A 25,329-nucleotide genomic window follows, 5' to 3' on the forward strand; every position below is an offset into this window, starting at 1 on the left:
CTTTCTCCTGTCAGCAGTGCGGGAGAAGAGAGGGCAGCTCCCATCTGATTCATCTCCCAGCTTACTGACCAGTCTGATTCCCGCCACAGTGGAGGGCCAATCAGAAGAGACTGGGGAGAATTATGGGCCATGTAGTCCTGGAAGATTGGCGGCCCAACGTTGTGCACAGGGAGCAGACTTGCAGCCCCCAGCATGCACTCTGCTGGGGGAGAGAGTAAGAGTCTGGAAACCGTCAAAAGGCTGGAGGGAATGAGTGTTACAGGAAAAAGAGAGGAGTGTGCTGGGGAAAGCAAGAGAGGGAGCCACGCTGCCCAGCACCACCAGAGATACTCTTTACCCACACCACCAGAGAGGGAGCCACACTGCCCAGCACCACCAGAGAGAGACGCTTTACCCACACCACCAGAGAGGGAGCCACGCTGTACCCGCACCACCAGAGAGGGAGCCACGCTGTACCCGCACCACCAGAGAAAGACTGGGCCACTGACAGGGTACATATGTGCTTTAATACTGACCAGAGTCAGCCTGGGCAACCCTGCGTGAGCGATTGTCCAGCGAGAGGGATCACTGCTGCTGTTTCGCTGGGTGTGGTAAGAGAGCCTTTCGGGCCATTATCCATTACTGCTCCTAGGGGCTGAGCCATTAGGAAGTGCTATCCTCTAAGCCTAATTGACACTGGGCTGCTAGCAGGGCTACCAGCACAAGGTGGGGGGGGGGGCTGAAACCACGTTTTACCTCACAAGGTGACACCAACCCTAGTGATGCCACTGTATAATGCTGTCGTTACAACAGTAAACGTCTGCGACGCATAAGAGTTCCCTCTGGAGTAAGTTCAGCAATCCACATTCAATAACACCTTCTGATAAGATCCAACTAAGGAGAAACGATGCTCACCACAAGTTGTCACTGGAGAAAACTCCGCCCCAAAGCGTTTCGCCCAATCGGACGTTAACAAGAGGTCAGAACCCTTTGTTAACTTCGGATTGGACGAAACGCGTCAGCACCACTTTATAACATGAGATTGAACATGATGTGAGGGGGCAACGTTACTAGAGCCGACGCCACACTGCTGCACAATCCCTGGCCGGAAGTGGCTTTCTATGCAAGTATTTTACATTTGTATGTGTTTATTCGTGATTTGAACAATTTTTTTTTTTTTTTTATAAAAATGACTACACTCTTGGAAATCACTTTAGGCTCATGGTGAGCTTTATTGGTCCTTAGTTGGAGCTTATCAGAAGGTGTCATGTAATGTGGACCGCTGCTCTTACTCCAGAGGGAACATATAAGTCAGACATTTTTGCTGTTGTAATGACTGTCTTAGAGAGCAAGCATATGGCCGTCTCCACTACTTACTTTCTTGATTCACGTTGTTTTGAATATATGGGCCTTTATTGTCATTATTTATGGACATTTCGGGTTTTGCTAATTTTGTTGTTGAGTGGCGCTACACGTTTTGTTGTTTAAATGGAGAATTATTCTTATTTGGGAGACTTTTCCTCATTTGCTATTTGATGGGGGTCACACACAACAGGAAGGAGAATGTCCCCCTACTTCCTCTCTGACAAGGGGTCGGGCCAGGCGGTGCTAAGGAGGAACTGCACAGTGAAGCCAACGTGTCATATTATAGGACACTTTATTCACCTACCTGTGTCTACCACAGCCCTTTCGCCAATGACGCAGAACAATCATAAATATCAACGTAAACATTCAAATTTCACATTCACAGGCGTTTGCTGCGCAGCCTATGAAAGAAGCCATTTGAGGAAAAAAAAAAAAAAAAAAAAAAAAGGAAGTTGGCAGTTTACCTCTGGAAGTTGTCTGGACAGGAAATCAGCTGTAATAAAATATTGATCTCCAGTGTAACTTCTTCGTTTGGAATGTACTCATTTATGAAAAGTCCCTGAAAAAGTTTACATATATACAGTGCATCCGGAAAGTATTCACAGCACTTCACTTTTTCCACATTTTATGGTACAGCCTTATTCCAAAATGGATTAAAATCATTATTTTCCTCAATTTTACAAACAATAACCCATAATGACAATGTGAAAGAAGTTTATTTGAAATCTTTGCAAATGTATTAAAAATAAAAAAAATCCCATGTATATAAGTATCCACAGCCTTTGCCATGACACTCCAAATTGAGCTCAGGTGCCTCCTGTTTCTACTGATCATCCTTGAGATGTTTCTACAACTTGATTGGAGTCAGCCTCTGGTAAATGCAGTTGATTGGACATGATTTGGAAAGGCACACACCTGTCTATATAAGGCCCCACAGTTAATGCATTTCAGAGCACAAACCAAGCCATGAAGTCCAAAGAATTGTCTGTAGGCCTCTGAGACAGGATTACATGGAGGCACAGATCTGGGGAAGGGTACAGAAACATTTCTGAAGCATTGAAGGTCCCAATGAGCACAGTGGCCTCCATCATCCGTAAATGGAAGAAGTTTGGAATCACCAGGACTCTTCTTAGCCCTTGTACACACGGTCGGAGAATCCGTCGGAATGTGTCCTATCGGACCATGTTGTCGGATAATCCGACTGTGTGTGGTATGCATCGGACTGATTCCATCGGAATATCTGTCGGACCCAATTTTCCAACTTGTTGAAAACATTTTCCGACCAACTGGTTTGATCGGACATACTCTGATCATGTGTAGAGAATTTGGATCAGACCAAGTGCCACGCATGCTCAGATCAAATTCCTACATCAAAAGCTATTGGCTACTAGCCTGAACGTAGTCCCATCGTAACGAAATTACGTCATCATGTTATGAAAGATCGGATTTTTCGACAACTTAGTCCGACCGTGTGTATGCAACAGTTTCGGACAAGATCTGACAGACAAAATCCGACGGATTTGGTTGTCAAAAACTTCCGACCGTGTGTACAGGGGCTTAGTGTGGGCCGCCCTACCAAACTGAGTGATTGGGGGAGAAGGACCTTAGTGAGGGATGTGACCAAGAACCTGATGGTCGCTCTGACAGAGCTCCAGCATTTCTCTGTGGAGAGGAGAGAAGAGAATGTTCCAGAAGAACAACCATCTCTGCAGCACTCCACCAATCAGGCCTGTATGGTAGTGTGGCCAGACGGAAGCCGCTCCTCAGTAAAAGGCACATGACGGCCCATCTGGAGTTTGCCAAAAGGCACCTGAAGGACTCGCAGACCATGAGAAACAAAATTCTTTGGTCTGATAAAACAATTGAATTCTTTGGCCTAAATGGCAAGCATCATGTCTGGAGGAATACCATCCCTACAGTGATTACCAGTCAAGCATGGCGGTGACAGCATTCATGCTGTGGGGATGTTTTTCAGCAGCAGGAACTGGGAGACTAGTCAGGATTGAGAGAAAGATGAATGCAGCAATGTACAGAGACATCCGTGATAAAAAAAAAAAACCTGCTCCAGAGCGCTCTGGACCTCAGACTGGGGCAAAGGTTCATCTTCCAACTGGACAATGACCCTATACACACAGCCAAGATAAAAACTTGAACTTTTTGGGATGGTACCTTTTGTAGGGTTATAATTGTTTCACATCCACCCCCCACCCCTGTGCAATACATTGTGGAATAAGGCTGTAACATAACAAAATGTGGAAAAAGTGAAGCTCTGAATACTTTACGGATGCACTGTATGTTCTTTCTAGAGAGATTCACCCTCTCCATTTCTTCTAAGAACCATTGTCACCAAGACCGAACATGAGGGCAAATACAAACATTTTGAGTTGTCTCCAGAGCAAGAAGTGAGGAGAAATCACCCACTGGGGACATCTGTTTCTGTGACAACTCTGCAAGATGGGAATTCTGATAACTTTGAAGATGAAGGTAGCAATGTACAGATACAGAGAAATTCTTGATGAAAACCTGCTCCAGAGTGCTCTGGACCTCCGACTGGGGCGAAGGTTCATCTTCCAAAAGGACAATGACCCTAAACACACAGCCTCAAGATAATAAAGGAGTAGCTACAGGACAACTCTGTGAATGTCCTTTAGTGGCTCAGCCAGAGCCCAGACTTGAACCCGATTGAACATCTCTGGAGAGATCTGAAAATGGTTGTGCACCGACGCTCCTCATCCAACCTGATTGAGCGTGAGAGGTCCTGCAAAGAAGAATGGGAGAAACTGCCCAAAAATAGGTGTGCCAAGCTTGTAGCATCATACTCAAAAAGACTTAAAGCAGGAGTCCACCGGGACTCCGCGTTTTTTTTTTTTTTTAAAAGCCAGCAGCTACAAATACTGCAGCTGCTGACTTTTAAAATAGTGACACTTACCTGTCCAGTGCGCCCGCGATGTCGGCACCCGAAGCCGATCTCTAGATCGTCTCTCGAGTGCTGCCGCCGCCATCTTGGGTATGGGAATCAGGAAATGGAGCCTTTCGGCTTAATTTCCCGGTTCCCTACTGCGCATGCGCGAGTCGCGCTGTGCAATAAGGACGGTCCCCGCTGCCTCTGGAATCTGTGTGTTTCCCAGCAGGCAGCGGGGCACTTGCGGAAAGGGGCGGGCACTTGCAGAAAGGGGCGTAATCTACGCCCCTTTCTGCAGAGAGCTGTCCCGGAAGTGGGTGCAGATACCTGTACTGTACAGGTATCTGCACCCCCCTCCCCCCTGAAAGGTGCCAATTGTGGCACCGGAGGGGGGGGAGGGTTCCGATGAGCGGAAGGTCCACTTTAGGGTGGACCTCCGCTTTAAGGCTGTAATTGGTGCCAAAGGTGCTTCAACAAAGTATTGAGCAAAGGCTATGAATACTTATGTACATGGGATTTTTTTTCATTTTTTTTTTTTTAATAAATGTGAAAAGATTTCAAACAAATTTCTTTCATGGTATCATTATGGAGTATTGTTTGTAGAATTATGAGGAAAATTATGAGGAAAAAAATTGGCTGTAACAACAAAATGTGGAAAAAATGAAGTGCTGTGAATACTTTCCGGATACACTGTATCCATGAATGTTACAAAAAGTTCTTCCACGTCTATGAACTTGGACCATAAGCACTCTTTACTGCATTGCAGTACATTGCGGTAAAGCAGTCCGTTAAGTTTCAAATGCACTGCCCCATGCAACACAATGGAGATTTTGGCATGGGCACAGGTTGGTTTGGGCTCTGAGGTCGATTTACTAAAACATGAGAGTGCAAAATCTGGTGCAGCTCTGCATAGAAACCAACCAGCTTCCAGGTTTTAATGTCAAAGCTTAATTGAACAAGCTAAAGTTGGAAGCGGTCTACCAGATTTTGCACTCTGCAGTTTTAGTAAATCAACCCTTCCTAGTCCATTCACACTAGTATGTTCCAAAACATACGTGCTATACTGCTTGATACAGCAACACGTGAAACATGGTGGTAATCAAACAACAAACATACTGTTTTGGGTGGCTTTCACATTTAGACCACTTTCACATGGGCAAACCAATTGGGTCTGCCTTGTCAGTTTTTCAGGTGGACCCGATAGGACCCTCCCTTATTCTCTATGGAGAGGCGGATGTAAACATGTATAAGTTTACATCCGCCGACATACAATCCAATCTGCTAAAAACATGGGGTTCTGTTCCCCATCCAACTAGCAGACTGGATGGCAGTAATGTATACAAGTCTTAGCCTATCAAACTTTAGGAAATAGTATGGCAGATGTGGTGTCACCAATTCCTAGTGATTTGATAGGCTACATCAGTGATGGCGAACCTTGGCACCCCAGATGTTTTGGAACTGCATTTCCCATGATGCTCAACTATACTGCAGATTGTATGAGCATCATGGGAAATGTAGTTCCCAAACATCTGGGGTGCCAAGGTTCGCCATCACTGGGCTACATTCTCCATACGATTGGTTTAAGGTTCAGAATGGATTATCCTTGGAAATGTTCAGTGAAGTCTCATCTGCCCTGATGTGGTTGGTCTCCATCTCCAACAAGATATGTGTTGGTGGAGCACTGGACCCCAGGATAGGCAGATATGGAGGTGAGTATTCGGCCTTTAGAGGCAGCTCTCTGTCAACAGAGGTGTCCTAGGTCCGTGGAGTGGTTTGAAGGTCAATAAAAGAAAGCGCACTACAAAAATTGAATAAGTCTAGTAAGATTTTATTTTTCACAAGAGGTCAAAAAGCCAACATGTTTCAGTGACTTAGAACTCCCTCTTTATCAAGGCTTGAATTTGTATATTAAAGATACTGGACAATAGTTGCAAAGTGAGACAGTACTTTAGGTTGCCAAATTGAAAGCCAACTCTAAAACACTGTTTTATTATCTGTTGACTTTCCGACTTTACTTTCATCATTCGGGCCCTGATGAATGGGGAGCTTTGAGCCCCTGAAACATGTTGGCTTCTTAGACATCTTTTTTGCGAAAAAATAAAATCTTACTGGACTTATTCAAGGCTTACAGAGATCTCATCCTTTTCCTGGACCTCCGTTATAGTCTCTAGAAAAGATTTTCTTCCCTTGGGGTTTAAATTGTTGATTGATGGGGGTTTTCCCGAGTGTCTGCTCTTCTGATATGTGAAATGGAGATAGAGTACAAAATTCGGCTCTGCAGCATCAGGTAAGTTCCAGTTGCATGGCCTGCAGTCTCTATAGCAAAAACTAGTTATGTGTGAAGGTCCAGCTAGTACTGTGGCTTTCCTATGTCCACTGTGATGTTAATGTAAAGGGGTTCGTGTTCCACCGACAGCAGCTTGTAGGTGCAGGAGTTCAGACCATCCGTCTTCCAGACCTTGGACACGTCCTTCAAGAGCTTCATCCTGTGTATGAGAGAAGAGAGATTATGTGAGGTGGGGATTGAAGGAAATAATGCAACCCTTTCTCAGCCATTTTACCCCAAAGGACACCTTGCGGTAACTTTCAGGTATCTGGGATCCCCTGCTAAAATAAGTCTATTGGTGGTCATTGGGAAAATGCCCCTTACATTAGTGTTGGTCAATGGAAAGTTATGCCTCTGGCTCTGCCTGGAACTATGCAGGCACCATCGCATGGGAGGTCAGTCATCCACAGCTCAAGGAAAGCTTGGCCACCTCTAGAGAAACCTTAGAAGCCTGGTTGAGAATGGCTTAATGACAAGCCAGTGTGGATGCATGCCCCTGGTGCCCAACCTTCACCCCTTTTGGTATGTGTTGTGTGGCCCTTGGACCCCAGCAGTTGATAATGGCTTGTAAAGTTGAAATAGCAGGGATCTCTACTATACTTCTGTAACAGGGCTCTTGTCTCTCACTGTCTTCTGAAGCAAGTTTCCATTCTTTAACCCCACCCGTATGATATCCACAGTCCCCGACCATCATTCCCTCTAGGCAAGTTCTCAAACAGGGCTACATGAAACTGTAGGTTTCCTCCAACGTTTACTAGGGGTTCTTTGGGTTGTGGCTGACCTCCTCTATGGTGATGCCTGCTAGTTCCAGGGCCAACACAGTGACATGACACCAATGATCTTTTTACCTGTCTGTAAGGGTGGCATTCTGACCACCACTGTAAGGACATTCTTCCCACTAACCATCAATGCAAGGGGCATTTTCCCAATAACCCCCTATTCATTACTTTAGCAGGTGTTTCTGGAGACCTTAAAATTAATTTAATGGTTCTTCTAGGGGAGGGGTCTCAAAACCTTCTAAGCAAAGGTCTAGTTTACTGTCCTTCGGGCTTCAGGAGAGCCGTACTTTGGCCAGTGGGAGTAGAAAATGCCGTATCATTGGTTTTATTGTGAAGAATAGTGACCCACCGATGTTGACAGTTTGGGCAATGGTGCCACATCATTGGTGTTAGTTGGTGAAATAATGCCACATATAAGGCCAGATAAAGGCAAGCAAAGGGACACATCTTGCCCCCAGGCCATAGTTTGGAAACCCCTGCTCTAGGTTAAAAAGGTTGAGAAAGACTGCTCTAGGCTATAACACTTAGGTTGTCAAAAGCCATGTTCATGTCCTTGGTGCACCAGACTGACTAATTTACCAACTTTCATCGCTAGGGATATTTGTAAAAAAAAAAAAAAAATGTACATGATAAAACATGCATTTTAAGCCTAAAAATTACTTACAATAAAAAAAAACTATATTATTTGCTGAAAGCAGAGAACCTGCAGAATGAAATGGTAGTTACAATGTTGTACGCTTGTATGCTGAGCGATATTTGTGCAATTGTTTTTTCAAATATATATATATATATATTAGTAATAAAAAAAATGCATTAAAATTAAATTTATTGCACACACATATAATACAATTCCCATTTTTTGAGGTAACATATAAAGGATGATACTGCATTAAGTAGATACCAAACATGTCAAGGCTTAGAACTGCATATACCCATAAAACTTTGATATTTAAAATTTTCCATCGGTGCCACTTTAACCCCTTCTCACCCGGCTGTCATTTCACAATAGGTGCTATTATTCTGGGTGCGATCTGTCACCTGCTGTGTCTACCAAACTCCTGGCCACAACTAATTTCCCTGTTCCCCTCTTCTCCATGCGAGTGATTGGAGTCTGCGATGTCCCTGCTTCTCTATGCGTGTGGAGCACTTCCAGGAAGTTCAGGGAAGCGGTTTGGGGAAGGGTGGCCATGTGTCCCAGATTGCCTGGGACAGTCCCGGGCACTTTCATTCTGGGACAATACAGTGTCCCAGGATGAAACTGACACAGCCAACCTGCACAGTTTACTCTGCGCCCAATCAGAGCTGGTTGTTACGGAGGGGGGCCTAAAAGCCGGTCGTTGCGTCCTTAACCGATGAGTCATCAGCTGTCAATGGGCTTCCCCGCTGACAGTTGAACGAAACATTTTTTTTCTTAAATGGGGTGAGGTGGGTAGCATCCCCCCAAAAGCCATACCAGACCCTATCTGAGCATGCAGCCTGGCAGGTCAGGAAAAGGGGGGGACCCCAAAGCACCTTGTCCTCATGTTGATGGGGACAAGGGCCTCATCCCCACAACCCTGGCTGGTGGTTGTGGGGGTCTGCCCCAAAGCACCCCCCCCCCATGTTGAGGGCATGTGGACTGGTATGGTTCAGGAGGGGGAGGGCTCGCTCTTTTCCCTCCCCCTCTTTCCTGACTTGCCAGGCTGCATGCTCGGATAAGGGTCTGGTACTGTATGGATTGGGGGGGGGGGGGGGGGGGGGTATGCAGTTTTTTTTGTTTTCTTTTAAATTTTGACGTGGCGTTTCCCTTAAAACTCATACAAGACCTGAAGACCCTGGTATGGACTGGGTAGGGGCGGCACTCTGGTTTTTTTTTTCAGAATTTTTAATTGTCATAATTTTTCTTTTACATTCAACTGTCAGCTTCCTGGCCCACCCCTTAGCAACCAGCTATTTGTCAAGAAACAGCGTGGGGGTCCCCCGTCCTGCATAATACTGCAAATACTGCATGCGTGATACCCCCAGCAAAAGTTTGGAATAGTGATCACCCCTACCCTGGGGGACCTGGAGCCAGCAGCAGGCAATCTGCAGTCCAGGCAACAGGGGATTCCACTGCTTACCTCCCCTTCGAGCAAATAATTGGACACCCCCCCCCCCCCCATTGACATACACTAACATTCTCAGTGAATCTGAGCTTACAAATCCCTGAGCAAAGCTGTGAGGATATGGCAGGGGGTAATCGTATTAGGCCCTTGCATCCAAATTGCCTTCGAAATTCTGCAGCCAACCTGAATCTGCAGCCTCCACCGGCTGGGTCAGGGTTATCTTCTCTGTCATTGTAGCTCATCTTAGTCATTTTTGTTTCCGGATATTGTCAGGAAATGCCACATCAGTCCGCACATTCCCTGAGAAACGACTCTGCCAGATGCTGGAGAGGCGCATCTGATCGCTGGTCACATCTCACAATGATAACCCGATGCCACGTAAAGCTGCATCTCCCGGAACCAAAAGGGAGATCAATCAGTGATCAGTCAATGCCACCCGGTGAGATATCCTGCCACTGGCTTAAAGAGGTCTTGTCACCAGACCATTTCAACAACTATCTTCCCATAATATTATATATAAATTGAATGTATTTTATATTAGGTATTTACTTGTACAAGCCTCCCTTTGTGTAGACATCTAAAAGCCCTGAGACTGCTGCTGGGGGCCCCAATCTTGTATTAAACATGTGCGATTCGTTTCGTACGAATTGAAAATACAGATTTTTATGCATATGAATTCCGTATGAAATAACGAAATTCATAACAAAAATTCATAATTGTTACGAAAAGTTAACAAACCTAAACATTAAAAGCCAGGAAGTCAGCACAGCACAGGGATGGTGGGAACCCTATGGGGAATTTCTACACTTACGAATTTTATACGAAATTTCGTTAACGAATTTTCGGATCCAAATTAACAGAATTGTGACTGGTGTTTTGTTCACCAATCAGAGGAAGTCAGCACAGCACAGGGATGGTGGGAAGCCCTCATAATGGGTACAGCGGGTGTACAATCAGACCCCGGAACTCAGCACAGGGATGGTGGGAACTCTATGGGAATTTCTATGCTTTCGAATTGCATACAAAATACAAAATTACGTTAACGAATTTCGGATCCAAATTAACAGAATTGTGACTGGTGTTTTGTTCAACAATCAGAGAAAGTCAGCACAGCATAGGGATGGTGGGAACCCCTCATATTGGGCACAGCGGTTGTACAGACCTGGGAACTCAGCACAGGGATGGTGGGGACCCCTCATAATGGGCACAGCGGGTGTACAGACCTGGGAACTCAGCACGGGGATGGTGGGGACCCCTCATAATGGGCACAGCGGGTGTACAGACCTGGGAACTCAGCACGGGGATGGTTGGGGACCCCTCATAATGATAAATTCATCATAACATAATTGTGTTGGGAGGGGGAATTTGTGGGGCGCCAGGGGGTAAGAGTTGTTCTAGGAGGGTAAATTTGGGTGGGAGTGGTGATTTAGGGGGTTTTGCATTGGGATTGGGGATGCGAGAAGAGGATTTGTGCCAGGAGGGGGAATTTGTGCTAGAAGAGGTGATATGGTGGAGGGAGGGCTTTTGTTTGGGGGGGGGGGGAGTGCTAGGAGGGGGAACAATTTAGGTTGGGGGGGGCAAAGAATTGTGTTTGGAGGGAAAATTTTAGCACGGGTGGATTTGTCTTGGAAGGAAGAGGAATTTATGCTTAGGGGGTAAACATGTACATCTGTGTTTCATTTTTAGGGGGGAGAATTTATGCTGACACATAATGTTCATAGATTGTGGGAGGGGGGTGTGCACTTTGGCATGTTCGCCCTAGGCTCTGGCTACCCTCTAGATGACCTTGTCCTGGCACTGGCGCTAGAGAATGGACTCTTCCTGGAGTAGTCAGATTTTCTAGCACATTCAAAGGAATAAAAGATCATTTATGGAGAGGAAGAACACTGAAAGAACTTACAGAATGAGAATAAAGTGGGGAACTACTATAATGAAGTATAAGATAATATGGTAGCCAGGAGTATCATTGAAATTAAAACAAATACACAAGGAACCTATACATATTGTGGAAGTATCAAATTAGATTATATCCAAAACTTTATATACTGCTTGTGTCTACGCGTTTCATGGGAAACAAAATGCATAGACCCAAGCAATTACAAGCTATTAAAATGCTGGTGGAGGTCTTGAACAGTTTGTGGGTTCAAAACTGCCGGGCTAGGTTTTTAATAGGTCTATAGTTTCAATATAATAAAGTATTTTTTTATATATATATTAAATCTGGATTGATAAATATGTAAGGGACTCTATTGGGTTCTGGTTACATGCCTGCTTCCAACAAGGAAGATAAGATACCCTTTCACCTCCTGAGCTGGAGACCCAACAGCAAATGAGAGGAAATCGCTTCAACGTTATCAGAATTCCCATCTTGGAGAGTTGTCACAAAAGCAGATGTCCCCAGTGGGCAATTTCTCCTCACTTCTTGCTCTGGTGAGAACTCAAAATGTTTAGATTTACCCTCATTTTCAGTCTTGGTGAAAATGGTCCCCAGGAGAAATGGAGAGGGCGAATCTCTCTAGAGAGAACATACAGTGCGTCCGGAAAGTATTCACAGCGCTTCACTTTTTCCACATTTTGTTATATTACAGCCTTATTCCAAAATGGATTAAATTCATTATTGTCCTCAAAATTCTACAAACAATACCCCACGATGACAACTTGAAAGAAGTTTGTTTGAAATCTTTGCACATTTATTAAAAAAAAAAAAAAATGAAAAAAAAAAAATGAAAAAAAAAATCCCATGTACATAAGTATTCACAGCCTTTGCTCGATACTTTGTTGAAGCACCTTTGGCACCAATTACAGCCTAACGTCTTTTTGAGTATGAGGCTACAAGCTCGGCACACCTATTTTTGGACAGTTTCTCCCATTCTTCTTTGCAGGACCTCTCAAGCTCCATCAGGTTGGATGGGGAACATCGGTGCACAGCCATCTTCAGATCTCTCCAGAGATGTTCAATAGGGTTCAAGTCTGGGCCACTCAAGGACATTCACAGAGTTGTCTCACAAACATTCCTTTGCTATCTTGGCTGTGGTTAGGGTCTTTGTCCTATTGGAAGAGGAACCTTCCCCCCAGTATGTGGTCCTGAGCAGGTTTTCATCAAGGATGTCTCTGTACATTGCTGCATTCATCCTTCCCTCAATCCTGACTAGTCTCCCAGTTCCTGCCGCTGAAAAAAATCCCCACAGCGCGATTCTGCCATCCCCATGCTTCACTGGTAACCACTGTAAGGATGGTATTCCGCTAGACATGACGCTTGCCATTCAGGCCAAATAATTCAATCGTTTTATCCGACCAAAGAATTTAGTTTCTCATGGTCCAAGAGTCCTTCAGGTGCCTTTTGGCAAACTCCAGGCAGGCTGTCATGTGCCTTTTACTGAGAAGTGGCTTCCGTCTGGCCCACTCTACCATACAGGCCTGATTGGTGGAGTGCTACAGAGATGGTTTTTCTTCTGGAAGGTTCTCCTCTCTCCACAGAGAAATGGTGAAGCTCTATCAGAGTGACCATCGGGTTCTTGGTCACCTCCCTGACTAAGGCCCTTCTTCCCCGTTCGCTCAGTTTGGCCGGGTGGCCCGCTCTAGAACGAGTCCTGGTGGTTCCAAACGTCTTCCATTTACGGATGATGGAGGCCACTGTACTCATTGGGACCTTCAATGCTGCAGAAACTTTTCTTGACCCTTCCCCAGATCTGTGCCTCCATATAATCCTGTCTCGGAGACCTACAGACAATTCCTTGGACTTCATGGCTTGGTTTGTGCTCTGACACTATTAACTGTGTGACCTTATATAGACAGGTGTGTGCCTTTCCAAATCGTGTCCAATCAACTGAATTTACCACAGGTGGTCGCCAATCAATTGTAGAAACATCTCAAGGATGATCAGTGGAAACAGAATACACCTCAGTTCAATTTATGTCCATGGGATTTTTTTTTTTCGTTTTTTTATTTTTAATAAAATTTGCAAAGATTTTAAACAAACTTCTTTCACATTGACACTATGGGGGATTGTTTGTAGAATTTAGAGGAAAATAATGAATTTAATCCATTTTGGAATAAGGCTGTACCATAACAAAATGTGGAAAAAGCGAAGCGCTGTGAATACTTTCCAGATGCACTGTAGACAAATAAAGACCTGACAGGGGTTTTATTCCTTTAAAGTTTTGTAAATACAAATACTTTAAGGTCAGGATTTCAGTTAAAGCAGTATTATTTTTTAGGTTTTTTCCCCCCCTCTGTTTTCACCTGGTGATCTTGCCAGTAACTCACCTCCTGTATTAACCCCCCTGACGGTCTTCCCGAGTCTGGCTCGGGTGGAATTTTTATACTAAAAGCGGTAACCCCGAGCCAGACTCGGGACCGCATCGCTGGATCCAGGAGGACGCTTACTTACCTTCTCGCTTGGATCCAGCGGCGTCTCCCCGCTGTACGAGCGAGCCGTGTCTCGCTCGATCTATCACATCGCCGATCTCCGTTCCCTGCGAGCGTTGTGACGCACGGGGACGGAGATCGGCGCCAAATTCAAAAAGTGAAACACACATTATACATACAGTATAATGTAATCTTACAGATTACATTGCTGTATGTAAATATTTCACATCCCCTTTGTCCCTAGTGGTCTGCCCAGTGCCCTGCATGCAGTTTTCATATTATAAAAACTTTTCTTTCTGCCTGGAAACTGGAGATTGTCCATAGCAACCAAAACTGTCCCTTTACATCAAAAATGGTTTTAGACCAGCTAGAAAACAGCGATAATAAATTGGAATCACTCGCAGAATTGAGCGATAGCGATTTGGAGAGATCCGTCATCAAATACTGAAAAGTAATGACAGTGACAATTCTGCAACTCAGCAAATTTCTGTGTTTTTGATTTGATTACATTATTGAATAATTTTTATTATTGTTATATTATTATTATTTGGTACAATTATTTATTATATTATAATTATGATTTAATTTTTCAAACTTTATTATACCCGGGATGTCTGCTAGACTCTGGTTTGGACAGATTTAAGTGAGTTATTCCTAAGAATTGCATGACTACAATATAAAACGGCAAATTTTCATGCAAAATAATTGTACCGCTTTTAGCACCTAAAATCTGAAATAATCATACCGCCAGGGAGGTTAATAAGACAAAACTCTGGAGGAATGAGAACACAGCAGACAGCAGCATTGTCAGTCTAGGGCAGGGGTGCCCAATCGCTGGACTGCTCTGAGATGGCGGGTCGGCAAGCCCAGATCACGGGTTCCCGACCCACCATCTCCGAGCATCAGCGCGAACAACTGAAGCCGCCGCTAAAGGAAGCGGAGCCGATGCTTCCTGTATAGAGCCGGCTTCTTCACAGGCGGAGTGATACCAAATGTACTCCGCCTGGGACAGGAAGCATTGGCTCTGATCTCTACTGCAGCCGCATGCTTCCTGCAATCTCAGACAGCAGCCAGCAGTGCCAGAGGCCGCAGTACCAGTACCAGTCACCAGTACCGGCCAGCAGTACCAGTACCCACCAGCAAGCAGTACCAGTAGGCAGTCCCCAACAGTAGTACCAGCCCAGAAGGACAGCCAGCTGCAGGAATCCCAAGGAAGAAGTGAAGATCAAGGTCAGTTGAGAGCAGGTAAACTGCTGTGCATCAGTGGGAAAGCAGCCTTAGGCCCCTTTCACACGAACGGTCCAATCGGATCTGCCTGTCTGCTTTTCAGGTGGACCCTCCATTCACCTCTATAGAGCGGAATATGTAAACAGACTCCTGTCTGCTTACACCCGCCTATCTGCAATCCGATCTGCTTAAAAAAACAGAACGGGGTCTGTCCCCTTCTGTCTGGGCCGATCGGAGGGCCCTAATACCCCTTTCACACCACACCGCCCTTTGCGTCGGCGGTAAAACGCCGCTATTTTTAGCTGCGTTTTACTGCCGGATTTGCGGCGCATTTTGGCCGCTAGCAGGGCGCTTTTACCCCCCGCTAGTGGCCGCGAAAGAGTTAAAACCACCGGCAATACGCCGCAGTAGCGGCGTTTTGCCGGCAGCATTACAGCGCTGCCCTATTGATTTCAATGGGGAGCAGCGGTGGAGGAGCAGTAAACACACCGCTCCTTCACCGCTCCAAAGAAGCTGCTGCCAGGACTTTTTTCTGACGTCCTGCCAGCGGACCGCTGTAGTGTGAAAGCCCTCGGGGCTTTCACACCACACACAATGGTGCAGCTTTTTTAGGGCGGATTGCAGGCGCTATTTCTAATGCTATAGCGCCTGCAAAACGCCCTGTTGTGAAAGGGGTGTTAGGGTAAAGCGGGCTGCATCCGTGTCTGCTCTACATATGCAGAGTGGACACAGACCTGCCATCCGCCCTGTACGCTCATTGTGGCCCGCGACCGGTTACCAAGTCGCTAAAGTGGCCCTCGAGCCTCAAAAGGTTGGGCACCCCTGGTCTAGGGGGAGGGTAGTATTGCCCATTCACTTGAACGCGTTTGCCTTATGTGCATTTGTCGTGCCAAAGAAGCTCAGGGACCAAATTTTGACCCTGAGCCAGGCACGATTTTACATGCATATTTTGTCACGCGACAATATTGGAGAACACATTTTTCCATAATTTGGAAGTATAAACGTGACCTAATGCAGACATAGAAGGGTGACCACGGCATGTAGTGATTGGCTGGATAACAAGGTCCGACTATATAAGGTTACAATGCATCTCCATCTCACCTCCTGTTGTTGACCTCGTTTCCGGAGTCCCTGGTGTGGAAGACCATAGTGTATCGGGCGATCTCCGGGGGTGGCCGGACCACCGCCATCTTATTATAGGTCACCCTGAAAATAAACATGAATGCTGGGTTTAAATAATAACCTAAAGGACATCTATGAGCATATCGAACCAGCAGCCTTTTACATTGTCACCAAAAGTTAATACTTTAAAACTGCATATGTGGAAAAAAACATCTCGTGCCTTTCTATACAAGCTCTCCTCACTTAACGACCAGGTAACATTCCAGCAACTAGGTTGTTAAACGAAGAGCCACAAGTAATCAATAAGATAAACTACAACTCCAAACTTGTGTGGTCAGCATGGTTACCTATGGACTATATACACTATATTACCATAAGTATTGGGACGCCTGCCTTTACACGCACGTGAACTTTAATGGCATCCCAGTCTTAGTCCGTAGGGTTCAATATTGAGTTGGTCCACCCTTTGCAGCTATAACAGATTCAGCTCTTCTGGGAAGGCTGTCCACAAGGTTTAGGAGTGTGTCTATGGCAGGGGTGCCCTCCGATATGGCCCACTACGTCTTGCTCCGAGATGGTGGGTTGCCAAGCCCAGATCGTGGGTTCCCGACCTGCCATCTCCGAGCATCAGCGCGAACTGAGCCGCCGCTAAAGGAAGCGGAGCTGATGCTTCCTGTATAGCGCCGGCTCCTTCACAGGCAGAGTGATACCAAAATGTACTCCGCCTGTGACAGGAAGCATCGGCTCTGCTCTCTACTGCAGCCGCATGCTTCCTGAGATCTCAGACAGCAGCTAGCAGTGCCAGTACCAGCCAGCAGCACCAGTACCCACCAGCAGCGCCAGCCAGCAGTACCAGTACCCGCCCAGCAGTACCAGCCAGCAGTACCAGTACCCGCCAGAAGTACAAGCACCCACCAGGTGAAAGCAGCCTTAGGCCCCTTTCACACGATCGGTCCAATCGGGTCTGCCTGTCTGTTTTTCAGGTGAACCCTCCATTCACCTCTATAGAGCGGCAGATGTAAACAGACCCCTGTCTGCTTACACCCGCCTATATGCAATCCGATCTGCTTAAAAAAAACAGAAGGGGATCTGTCCATTTCTGTCTGGACAGATCGGAGGGCCCTTAGGGTAAAGCGGGCTGCATCCGTGTCTGCTCTACATATGCAGAGTGGACACAGACCTGCCATCCGCCCTTTACGCTTATTGTGGCCCGCGATCGGTTACCAAGTCGCTAAAGTGGCACTCACTCCTCAAAAGGTTGGGCACCCGTGGTCTATGAGAATGTTTGACCATTCTTGCAGAAGTGCAATTCTGAGGTCAGGCATTGATGTTGAACGAGAAGGCCTGGCATCGCAGTCTCCACTCTAATTCATCCAAAAAGTGTTCTATCGGGTTGAAGTCAGGACTCTGTACAGGCCAGCCAAGTTCCTTCACCCCAAACATGCTCATCCATGTCTTTATGGTCCTTGCTTTGTGCACTGGTGTGCAGTCATGTTGGAACAGGAAGAGGCCATCACCAAACTGTTCCCACAAAGCTGGCAGCATGAAATTGTCCAAAATATCTTGGTATGCTGATGCCTTATGAATTCCCTTCACTGGAACTAAAGGGCTAAGCCCAACCTCTGAAAAACAACCCCACACCATAATCCTCCCTCCTTCAAATGATTTGAACCAGTGCACAAAGCGAGCTCCATAAAGAAATGGAGGAGCGAGTTTGGGGTGGAGGAACTTGACTGGCCTGACCTCAACCCGAGAGAACACCTTTGGGATGAATTAGAGTGGAGACCGCGGCCCAAGCCTTCTCGTTCAACATCAGTGCCTGACCTCACAAATGCACTTCTGGAAGAATGGTCAAACATTCCCATAGACACACTCCTAAACCTTGTGGACGGCCTTCCCAGAGCAGTTGAAGCTGTTATAGCTGCAAAGGGTGGACCAACTCAATATTTAACCCTACGGACTAAGACTGGGATGCCATTAAAGTTCATGTGCTTGTAAAGGTAGGTGTCCCAATACTTTTGATAAACACACACACACACACACACACACACACACACACACACACACACACACACACACACACACACACACACACACACACACACACACACACACACACACACACACACAGTACATGTTGGCATTCATGGTCCCCTCAATGATCTGTAACTCCTCAGTGACGGCAGCACTCATGCAGCCCCAGACCATGACACTCCCACCACCATGCTTGACTGTAGGCAAGACACACTTGTCTTTGTCCTCCTCACCTGGTTGCCGCCACACACGCTTCACACCATCTGAGCCAAATAAGTTTATCTTGGTCTCATCAGACCACAGGACATGGTTCCAGTAATCCATGTCTTTAGTCTGCTTGTCTTCAGCAAACTGCGGACTTTCTTGTGCATCTTTAGAAAAGGCGACGACAGCCATGCAGACCAATTTGATGCAGTGTGCAGCGTATGGTCTGAGCACTGACAGGCTGACCCCCCCCCATCCCTTCAACCTCTGCAGCAATGCTGGCAGCACTCATACATCTATTTCCCAAAGACAACCTCTGGATATGACGCCGAGCACGTGCACTCAACTTCTTTGGTGGACCATGGCATCCTGTTGTGAGTGGAACCTGTCCTGTTATACCTCTGTATGGTCTTGGCCACCGTGCTGCAGCTCAGTTTCAGGGTCTAGGCAATCTTCTTATAGCCTAGGCCATCTTTATGTAGAGCAAAAATACTTTTTTTTCAAATCCTCAGAGTTCTTTGCCATGAGGTGCCATGTTGAACTTCCAGTGACCAGTATGAGAGAGTGAGAGCGATAACACCAACTTTAACACACCTGCTCCCCATTCACACCTGAGACCTTGTAGCACTAACGAGTCACATGACACCGGGGAGGGAAAATGACTAATTGGGCCCAGTTTGGACGTTTTCCCTTAGGGGTGTACTGACTTTTGTTGCCAGCGGTTTAGACATTAATGGCTGTGTGTTGAGTTATTTTGCGGGGACAACAAATGTACACTGTTATACAAGCTGTACACTCACTACTTTACATTGTAGCAAAGTGTCATTTCTTCAATGTTGTCACATGAAAAGATAGAAGAAAATATATAAAAATAAACTATTTTTATTTATAAATGCCCTCCTTGTTAAAATCATAAGGAAAAAAACCTTTACAATTTATTAGCTGCTTATAAAACATCATCGGTTTTACAATCACAAAGTATTATGGAAAATATAAAAATAATCTCATGGAAGATAAACTATCATAGGAGGATTAAAGTTCACTTTTTAAAGGGATATATGTGCAGTTCCAGACATCGATAACAGAAGATAATCTTTTTTTTGTGCAATCTTTATTTTTTTCAGTATTAGCTTTTATTAAATATTTGCCAAGGGAGCACATGATCCCATATATCATTGTGTTATTTGAACAGAGAACACCGTATTTTTCGCTCCATAAGACGCACCTAGGTTTTAGAGGTTGAAAACAAGAAAAAAAATATATATTCTGAACCAAATGGTGTACTAAAATATTTTCCAGTGTCCATGAAATGCAGAGTGACCGTTACCATAGAAAGTATTGGCAGGATATTGGCAGGGTATTGGCAGGGTATGGCAGAGTATTGGCAGGGAATTCCACTGTGAACTTACATCTAGCTCATCAGGGCACTGATTTCTGACCGGCGCATTTGTGTATGGGGGTGGTTTCAGTTCAAGAGGTTGGTGCGCTGTGATTGTTCTGGGTGTTCCCACCTTTGATCCTTTTTTTCGCTTGCCATGGTGTATGACCTGCCACATAAAATTGTCTTCCACAACCTCACCTTAGTGACAGAGTTTGGCTGTTCCGCACCCAGTTTTAAGTCTCTCATTTTGTGAATTGATAAAAAATAAACAATTAAAATGAGAGAAAAAGAGGGAGAGTGTAAGGGGGAGAGAGAGAGTGAAAGAGAAAAGGAGCGAGAGCGCAAGAGTGAGAAAAAGATAGAAAGAGAGGGGAAAGGAGAGAGTGGGAGAAAAAGCAAGAACGAAAGCAAAAAAAAAGACAGTGAGAGAAAGAACAAGAGTGCAATAACGACAGACAGAAAGAGTGCGCGAAAGAGCAAGATGGCAAGAACAAGAGAGCGAGGAGAGAGCGAGGGCGAGAGCGAGACAGAGAGAGAGCGAGGCAGAGAGAGAGCGAGGCAGAGAGAGAGCGAGGCAGAGAGAGAGCGAGGCAGAGAGAGAGCGAGGCAGAGAGAGAGAGCGAGACAGAGAGAGAGAGCGAGACAGAGAGAGAGAGCGAGACAGAGAGAGAGAGAGCGAGACAGAGAGAGAGAGAGCGAGACAGAGAGAGAGAGAGCGAGACAGAGAGAGAGAGAGCGAGACAGAGAGCGAGCGAGACAGAGAGCGAGCGAGACAGAGAGCGAGCGAGACAGAGAGCGAGCGAGACAGAGAGCGAGCGAGACAGAGAGCGAGCGAGACAGAGAGCGAGCGAGACAGAGAGCGAGCGAGACAGAGAGCGAGACAAAGAGAGCGAGACAAAGAGAGCGAGACAAAGAGAGCGAGACAAAGAGAGAGAGCGGGCAAACGAGCCAGAGAGAGAGAGAGAGAGAGCGAGCCAGAGCAAGCGAGCCAGAGAGAGAGAGAGAGCGCGAGTCAGAGAGAGAGAGCAAGCGAGACAGAGCGAACGAGAGAGCAAGCGAGACAGAGCGAACGAGAGAGCAAGCGAGACAGAGCGAACGAGAGAAAGAGCGAGACAGAGCGAACGAGAGAAAGAGCGAGACAGCGCACGAGAGAAAGAGCGAGACAGCGCACGAGAGAAAGAGCGAGACAGCGCACGAGAGAAAGAGCGAGACAGCGCACGAGAGAAAGAGCGAGACAGAGCGAACGAGAGAAAGAGCGAGACAGAGCGAACGAGAGAAAGAGCGAGACAGAGCGAACGAGAGAAAGAGCGAGACAGAGCGAACGAGAGAAAGAGCGAGACAGAGCGAACGAGAGAAAGAGCGAGACAGAGCGAACGAGAGAAAGAGCGAGACAGAGCGAACGAGAGAAAGAGCGAGACAGAGCGAACGAGAGAAAGAGCGAGACAGAGCGAACGAGAGAAAGAGCGAGACAGAGCGAACGAGAGAAAGAGCGAGACAGAGCGAACGAGAGAAAGAGCGAGACAGAGCGAACGAGAGAAAGAGCGAGACAGAGCGAACGAGAGAAAGAGCGAGACAGAGCGAACGAGAGAAAGAAAGAGCGAGAACAAGCGAAGAGCGAGAGAGAGAGAGAGAGAAAAAGCGAGAGAAAGAGCAAGAGTGCAAAAGGGAGAGAAAGAGAAAGTGAGAGAGAGAAAAAGCAAGAACTAAAGCAAGAGAGAGAGAAAGATGGTGAGAGAGCAAGAACGAGACTGCAAGAGTGAAAGGAAAAGTGAGAGGGAAAAAAGAGAGAGAGAGAGAAAGTAAAAGAGCGATAATGAGAGAGAAAGAGCGAGAGAGAGCGTGACAGAAATAACAAGAGCGGAAGAGTGAGAGCGAGAGAGAACGAGCAAGAGAGCGATACAGAGCGAGAAAAAGCGAGACAGAGCGAGAGAGAGAGCGATACAGAGCGAGAGAGAGAAAAAGCGAGAGAGAGAGAGAGCGATACAGAGCGAGAGAGAGAAAAAGCGAGAGAGCGAGAAAAAGCGAGACAGAGCGAGAGAGAGAGAGAAAAAGCAAGAGAGCAAGAAGAAGAACGAGAGAGTAAGAACAAGAGCGAGAGAAAAGCGTGGGAGAAAGAGCAAGAACATGAGCGAGAGTGAGTGTGCGACAGAAAGAGCAGGAAGAGCGAGAGAGCAAGTGCGAAAAAGTGAGAGAGAGAGAGAGAGAGAAAGAGCGAGACAGGAGAGAGAAAGAGTCAAAGAAAGAGCAAGAATAAGAGCGAGAGAGTCAAAAAAATAAATAAAGCAAGAACAAGAGCAAGAAAGAGAAAGAGAGAGACAGTGACAATTATATTTATCCAATTATATTATATTTATCCAACATATCTGCTTCTCCTTTGATAAAGATTATATTTTTTGAACTACACATAAGTGGATTTTGTTCCGGAGAAGGCACTGGATGAAAATGATTGATGTTTTCCAAGTAACTAGGAGATTGTCAAATCTGTGATGTTTGATAAGCAGCTATGAGATTGTAAAAAGGGTTCTCACTTTTTACCTTCAATAAATTTTTATTGTTTTCAATACAAAGATCATCAGAATAGTGACAATATAGTGTAATCTGTACTCGGACACGAATTAGGTATCCAAACAGGGAAACGCAATTTCCAATATATAACCACGGTGTAAGAGTCAACTGGTGAGTACACAAGACCACAGGCAAATAAAATATACATGAGAAAAAAAATCATTGGAATTATTCTAATTGCCGGTGAACACTCTAGGTATGAGATAGTCTGCATACAGTCCTAAGCTGTATATACCATCAACATTACAGTCATAAATTCAACATGGTTAACCATTAACAAAGGACAACTAGAAGTTCAGAGATGGGAGGAAGAAAAAGGAAGGGGGGGGGGGGGGGAGTGGAGGAAAATAAAGAGGCAAAAAAAAATGAAATACCCGACAGAGTTCTCCCTTTTTTTTCTTCTTTTGATTAAAAACTTTTTTTATTGAGAAATTGCTCTTTCAATGTATACAATAGTTGCATCCAGTAAGTGTAAGAATAAACATGTTATACAAATTGCAATGAGTATCCATAGTACATGAGCAATATCAGAAGGCAATACAGATATTGTGATTTTTCAACTAAAACACCAACTGGCACTTTCAGTCCAATTTATTAGAACTGTATTTATAATTTCTTCAACTGACAAATCATGTGCTTTACCTGTACACATGACCCAACTTGTTTCTCCTACCTTCCTCCTCCTCCTCTCTCGCCCCCCCCCCCCCCCCCACCTGCCCCAAAATCAATGCGGGTCTCTAATGCAGAAGTCTGTCCATTAGTAATTGTGGTGGGGCAAGACTGGGATCATCCAGCCATGGTTGCCAAATAAGCTCAAATTTTTTCACAGCTTTCCTGCGGCTAGTCGCCCCCCGGGAAAGAAGCGAGTTAACATAAGTGATCTATTGTTCCCCTGTAGGGACTGTAGATGCCATCCAATCTCTAGCTATAAGTTTTCTAGCCAGGTATAACAGCCTGGTTATCATGTGATACATTCCCCTCGGGTACATTTCCCCTAGTAAGTACACCAGGGGGTTCAGGGGTACCGTTACCTGAGCAAGTCTAGAGATGCACTGGGATATTTCCGCCCAATATCGGTGGAGTTTGGGGCATCTCCAAAGTAGATGTTTAATAGTCCCCCCGGTGAAGTTTCCATTTTGGACAGAGAGGAGAATCCCTCCTGCCCCATACATGAAGTTGTATGGGCGTTCTATAGACTCTATGTAGAATAAACAGTTGCGAGAGTTTGCGAGTGGCTGAGAAAGAGGTTGCAGGTATTGATTCCAAAGACATGTCCCATTGATCCCCATCTATATCTCCAATATCTTCCACCCACTTGGTTCTACATTTAAAAGAGGCGTGATCCTGGATAGAGGACAGTAACGCTGCATATATCTTGGCCATCAGTCCCTTTCGGGTGTCCGCCCGGAGGACTTCCATCAGCAAAGAGGATGACACAACTAAGGAGTGTGTTTGCTGCTGTGCCCTCAGGGTATGTCTAAGTTGGAGATATTTATAAAAGCCCCTTGAGGTGAGCTGGAATTCTGTGCATTGGTGTTGGTATGTTTTCAGAATGGTCCCCTCAGAGTGGAGGGAAGAACCATATCCCCTTCTGTCTCCAGGGAGAGAATCTTTGCAATTCTAAGCCCTTGTACACACGGTCGGACATTCCGACGGAAAATGTCCGATCGGACCTTGTTGTCGGATAATCTGACCGTGTGTGGGCTCCATCGGACTGTTTCCGTCGGGATATCTGACCGACAAAGTTTTACAGCTGGGCTATGAAATTTTCCGACAACATGATCCGATCTGACTTTGTCCGATCGCTTGTAGAGAATTCTGATCGGACAAAGTGCCACGCATGCTCAGATCAAATTCCTACTAGCCTGAACGTAGTCCCGTCATAACGAAATAACGTCATCACGTTCTGAACGATCGGATTTTCCGACAGCTTTGTCCGACCGTGTGTATGCAAGACCAGTTTCAGACAAAATCCGATGGATTTGGTTGTCGGAATGTCCGACCGTGTGTACAAGGGCTCAGAGTTCTGGATACCTGGGATTGTTCCACAAGGGTGTAAAGGGCAGTGGGCCTCCAATAGTCAAGGCTTTTAGGAATTCCTTCCATATTTTCATAGAATTTGAATCATTTCATTGAATTTGTGCAGCTAAAAAGTACATTTTGGGGTGTGGTGCTGCCAATCCTCCCCGGTTGCTCCTGTATTGTAAGGTGGTCAAAATAATTCTAGCCTTCTTTTTTTCCCATACTGGGTCTTGCATTAAAGAGTCAATGCATTTGAACCATTTGAGTTTTTAACAAGTCAGATATATGCATGTCTTTAAAAAAAAAAAAAAACGAATAATGTAATATTAAAAAATACCTGAATTTTTCTTCAGGATTTGAATTTGGCAGGATTTTTTTTACATGTAGACATGTAAATTTACTAACCAGTCCGCTTTATTTACAAGCCCTGTCCTAACATAACCTCCCATAGCTCAGGCCCAGTTCAATCATCTGAGATCTGTATGTCTTGTGGAATTAATGGACGGTTATTAGATAATCACGTTCTCTATTCATCCAGGGACAATGTAGACTGTTCATGGACTGATTTCTCATACTGATAGGGCGTCCTCATTTCTCACAGCAGCATTATACCTTCCACAATCAACATTTATTTCATCAGGCGCTCAAAACAGACGGAAGACGGGAAAGAGGATTTTGATGCCCCCCCCCCCCACCCAGACAGAAGAGACAAATTATCATACATTGATTTATGGACTAAAAGTTTTGGGAGATTTTTTAAAGGAACCAGACATAAAATAAAGCTGGTGTATAAAGAGCTGACTTTCTGTCCCTAATTCTACTGGACTTATATTGAGGTCTCCTTTTGCCTAACATAACAGCCAACAAAGACACCGAGTGTCGGATCTCCTGTTCACCAGGACCCTGACCACATACCTGGACCCTGACCATATACCTGGACCCTGACCATATACCTGGAGGTCTTCAGGACT

The 25,329-nt window shown here is 45.6% G+C and overlaps 1 protein-coding gene across 4 annotated transcripts in view; it reads right to left on the reverse strand.

The window, feature by feature from the left end:
* Positions 1-1,619: 1,619 nt before the first annotated feature.
* The window catches only part of LOC143981701 (beta-1,4-galactosyltransferase 4-like), a 181,186-nt gene continuing 157,476 nt past the window's right edge, over positions 1,620-25,329 (reverse strand). For all 4 annotated transcript variants that reach the window (XM_077479720.1, XM_077479722.1, XM_077479724.1 and 1 more), the window contains exons 6-7: positions 16,132-16,236; positions 1,620-6,732 (exon numbers count right to left, since the gene is read on the reverse strand). In XM_077479720.1, the coding sequence (XP_077335846.1) occupies positions 6,597-6,732; positions 16,132-16,236 (241 nt within the window). In that variant the 3' untranslated portion in view covers positions 1,620-6,596. The remainder of the gene's footprint in view (positions 6,733-16,131; positions 16,237-25,329) is intronic.

Source organism: Lithobates pipiens, unplaced genomic scaffold, assembly GCF_037356315.1.
Source record: "Lithobates pipiens isolate NorthernLeopardFrog02 unplaced genomic scaffold, aLitPip1_a1.2 Scaffold_16, whole genome shotgun sequence".
In the NCBI taxonomy this organism is placed as follows: domain Eukaryota; kingdom Metazoa; phylum Chordata; class Amphibia; order Anura; family Ranidae; genus Lithobates; species Lithobates pipiens.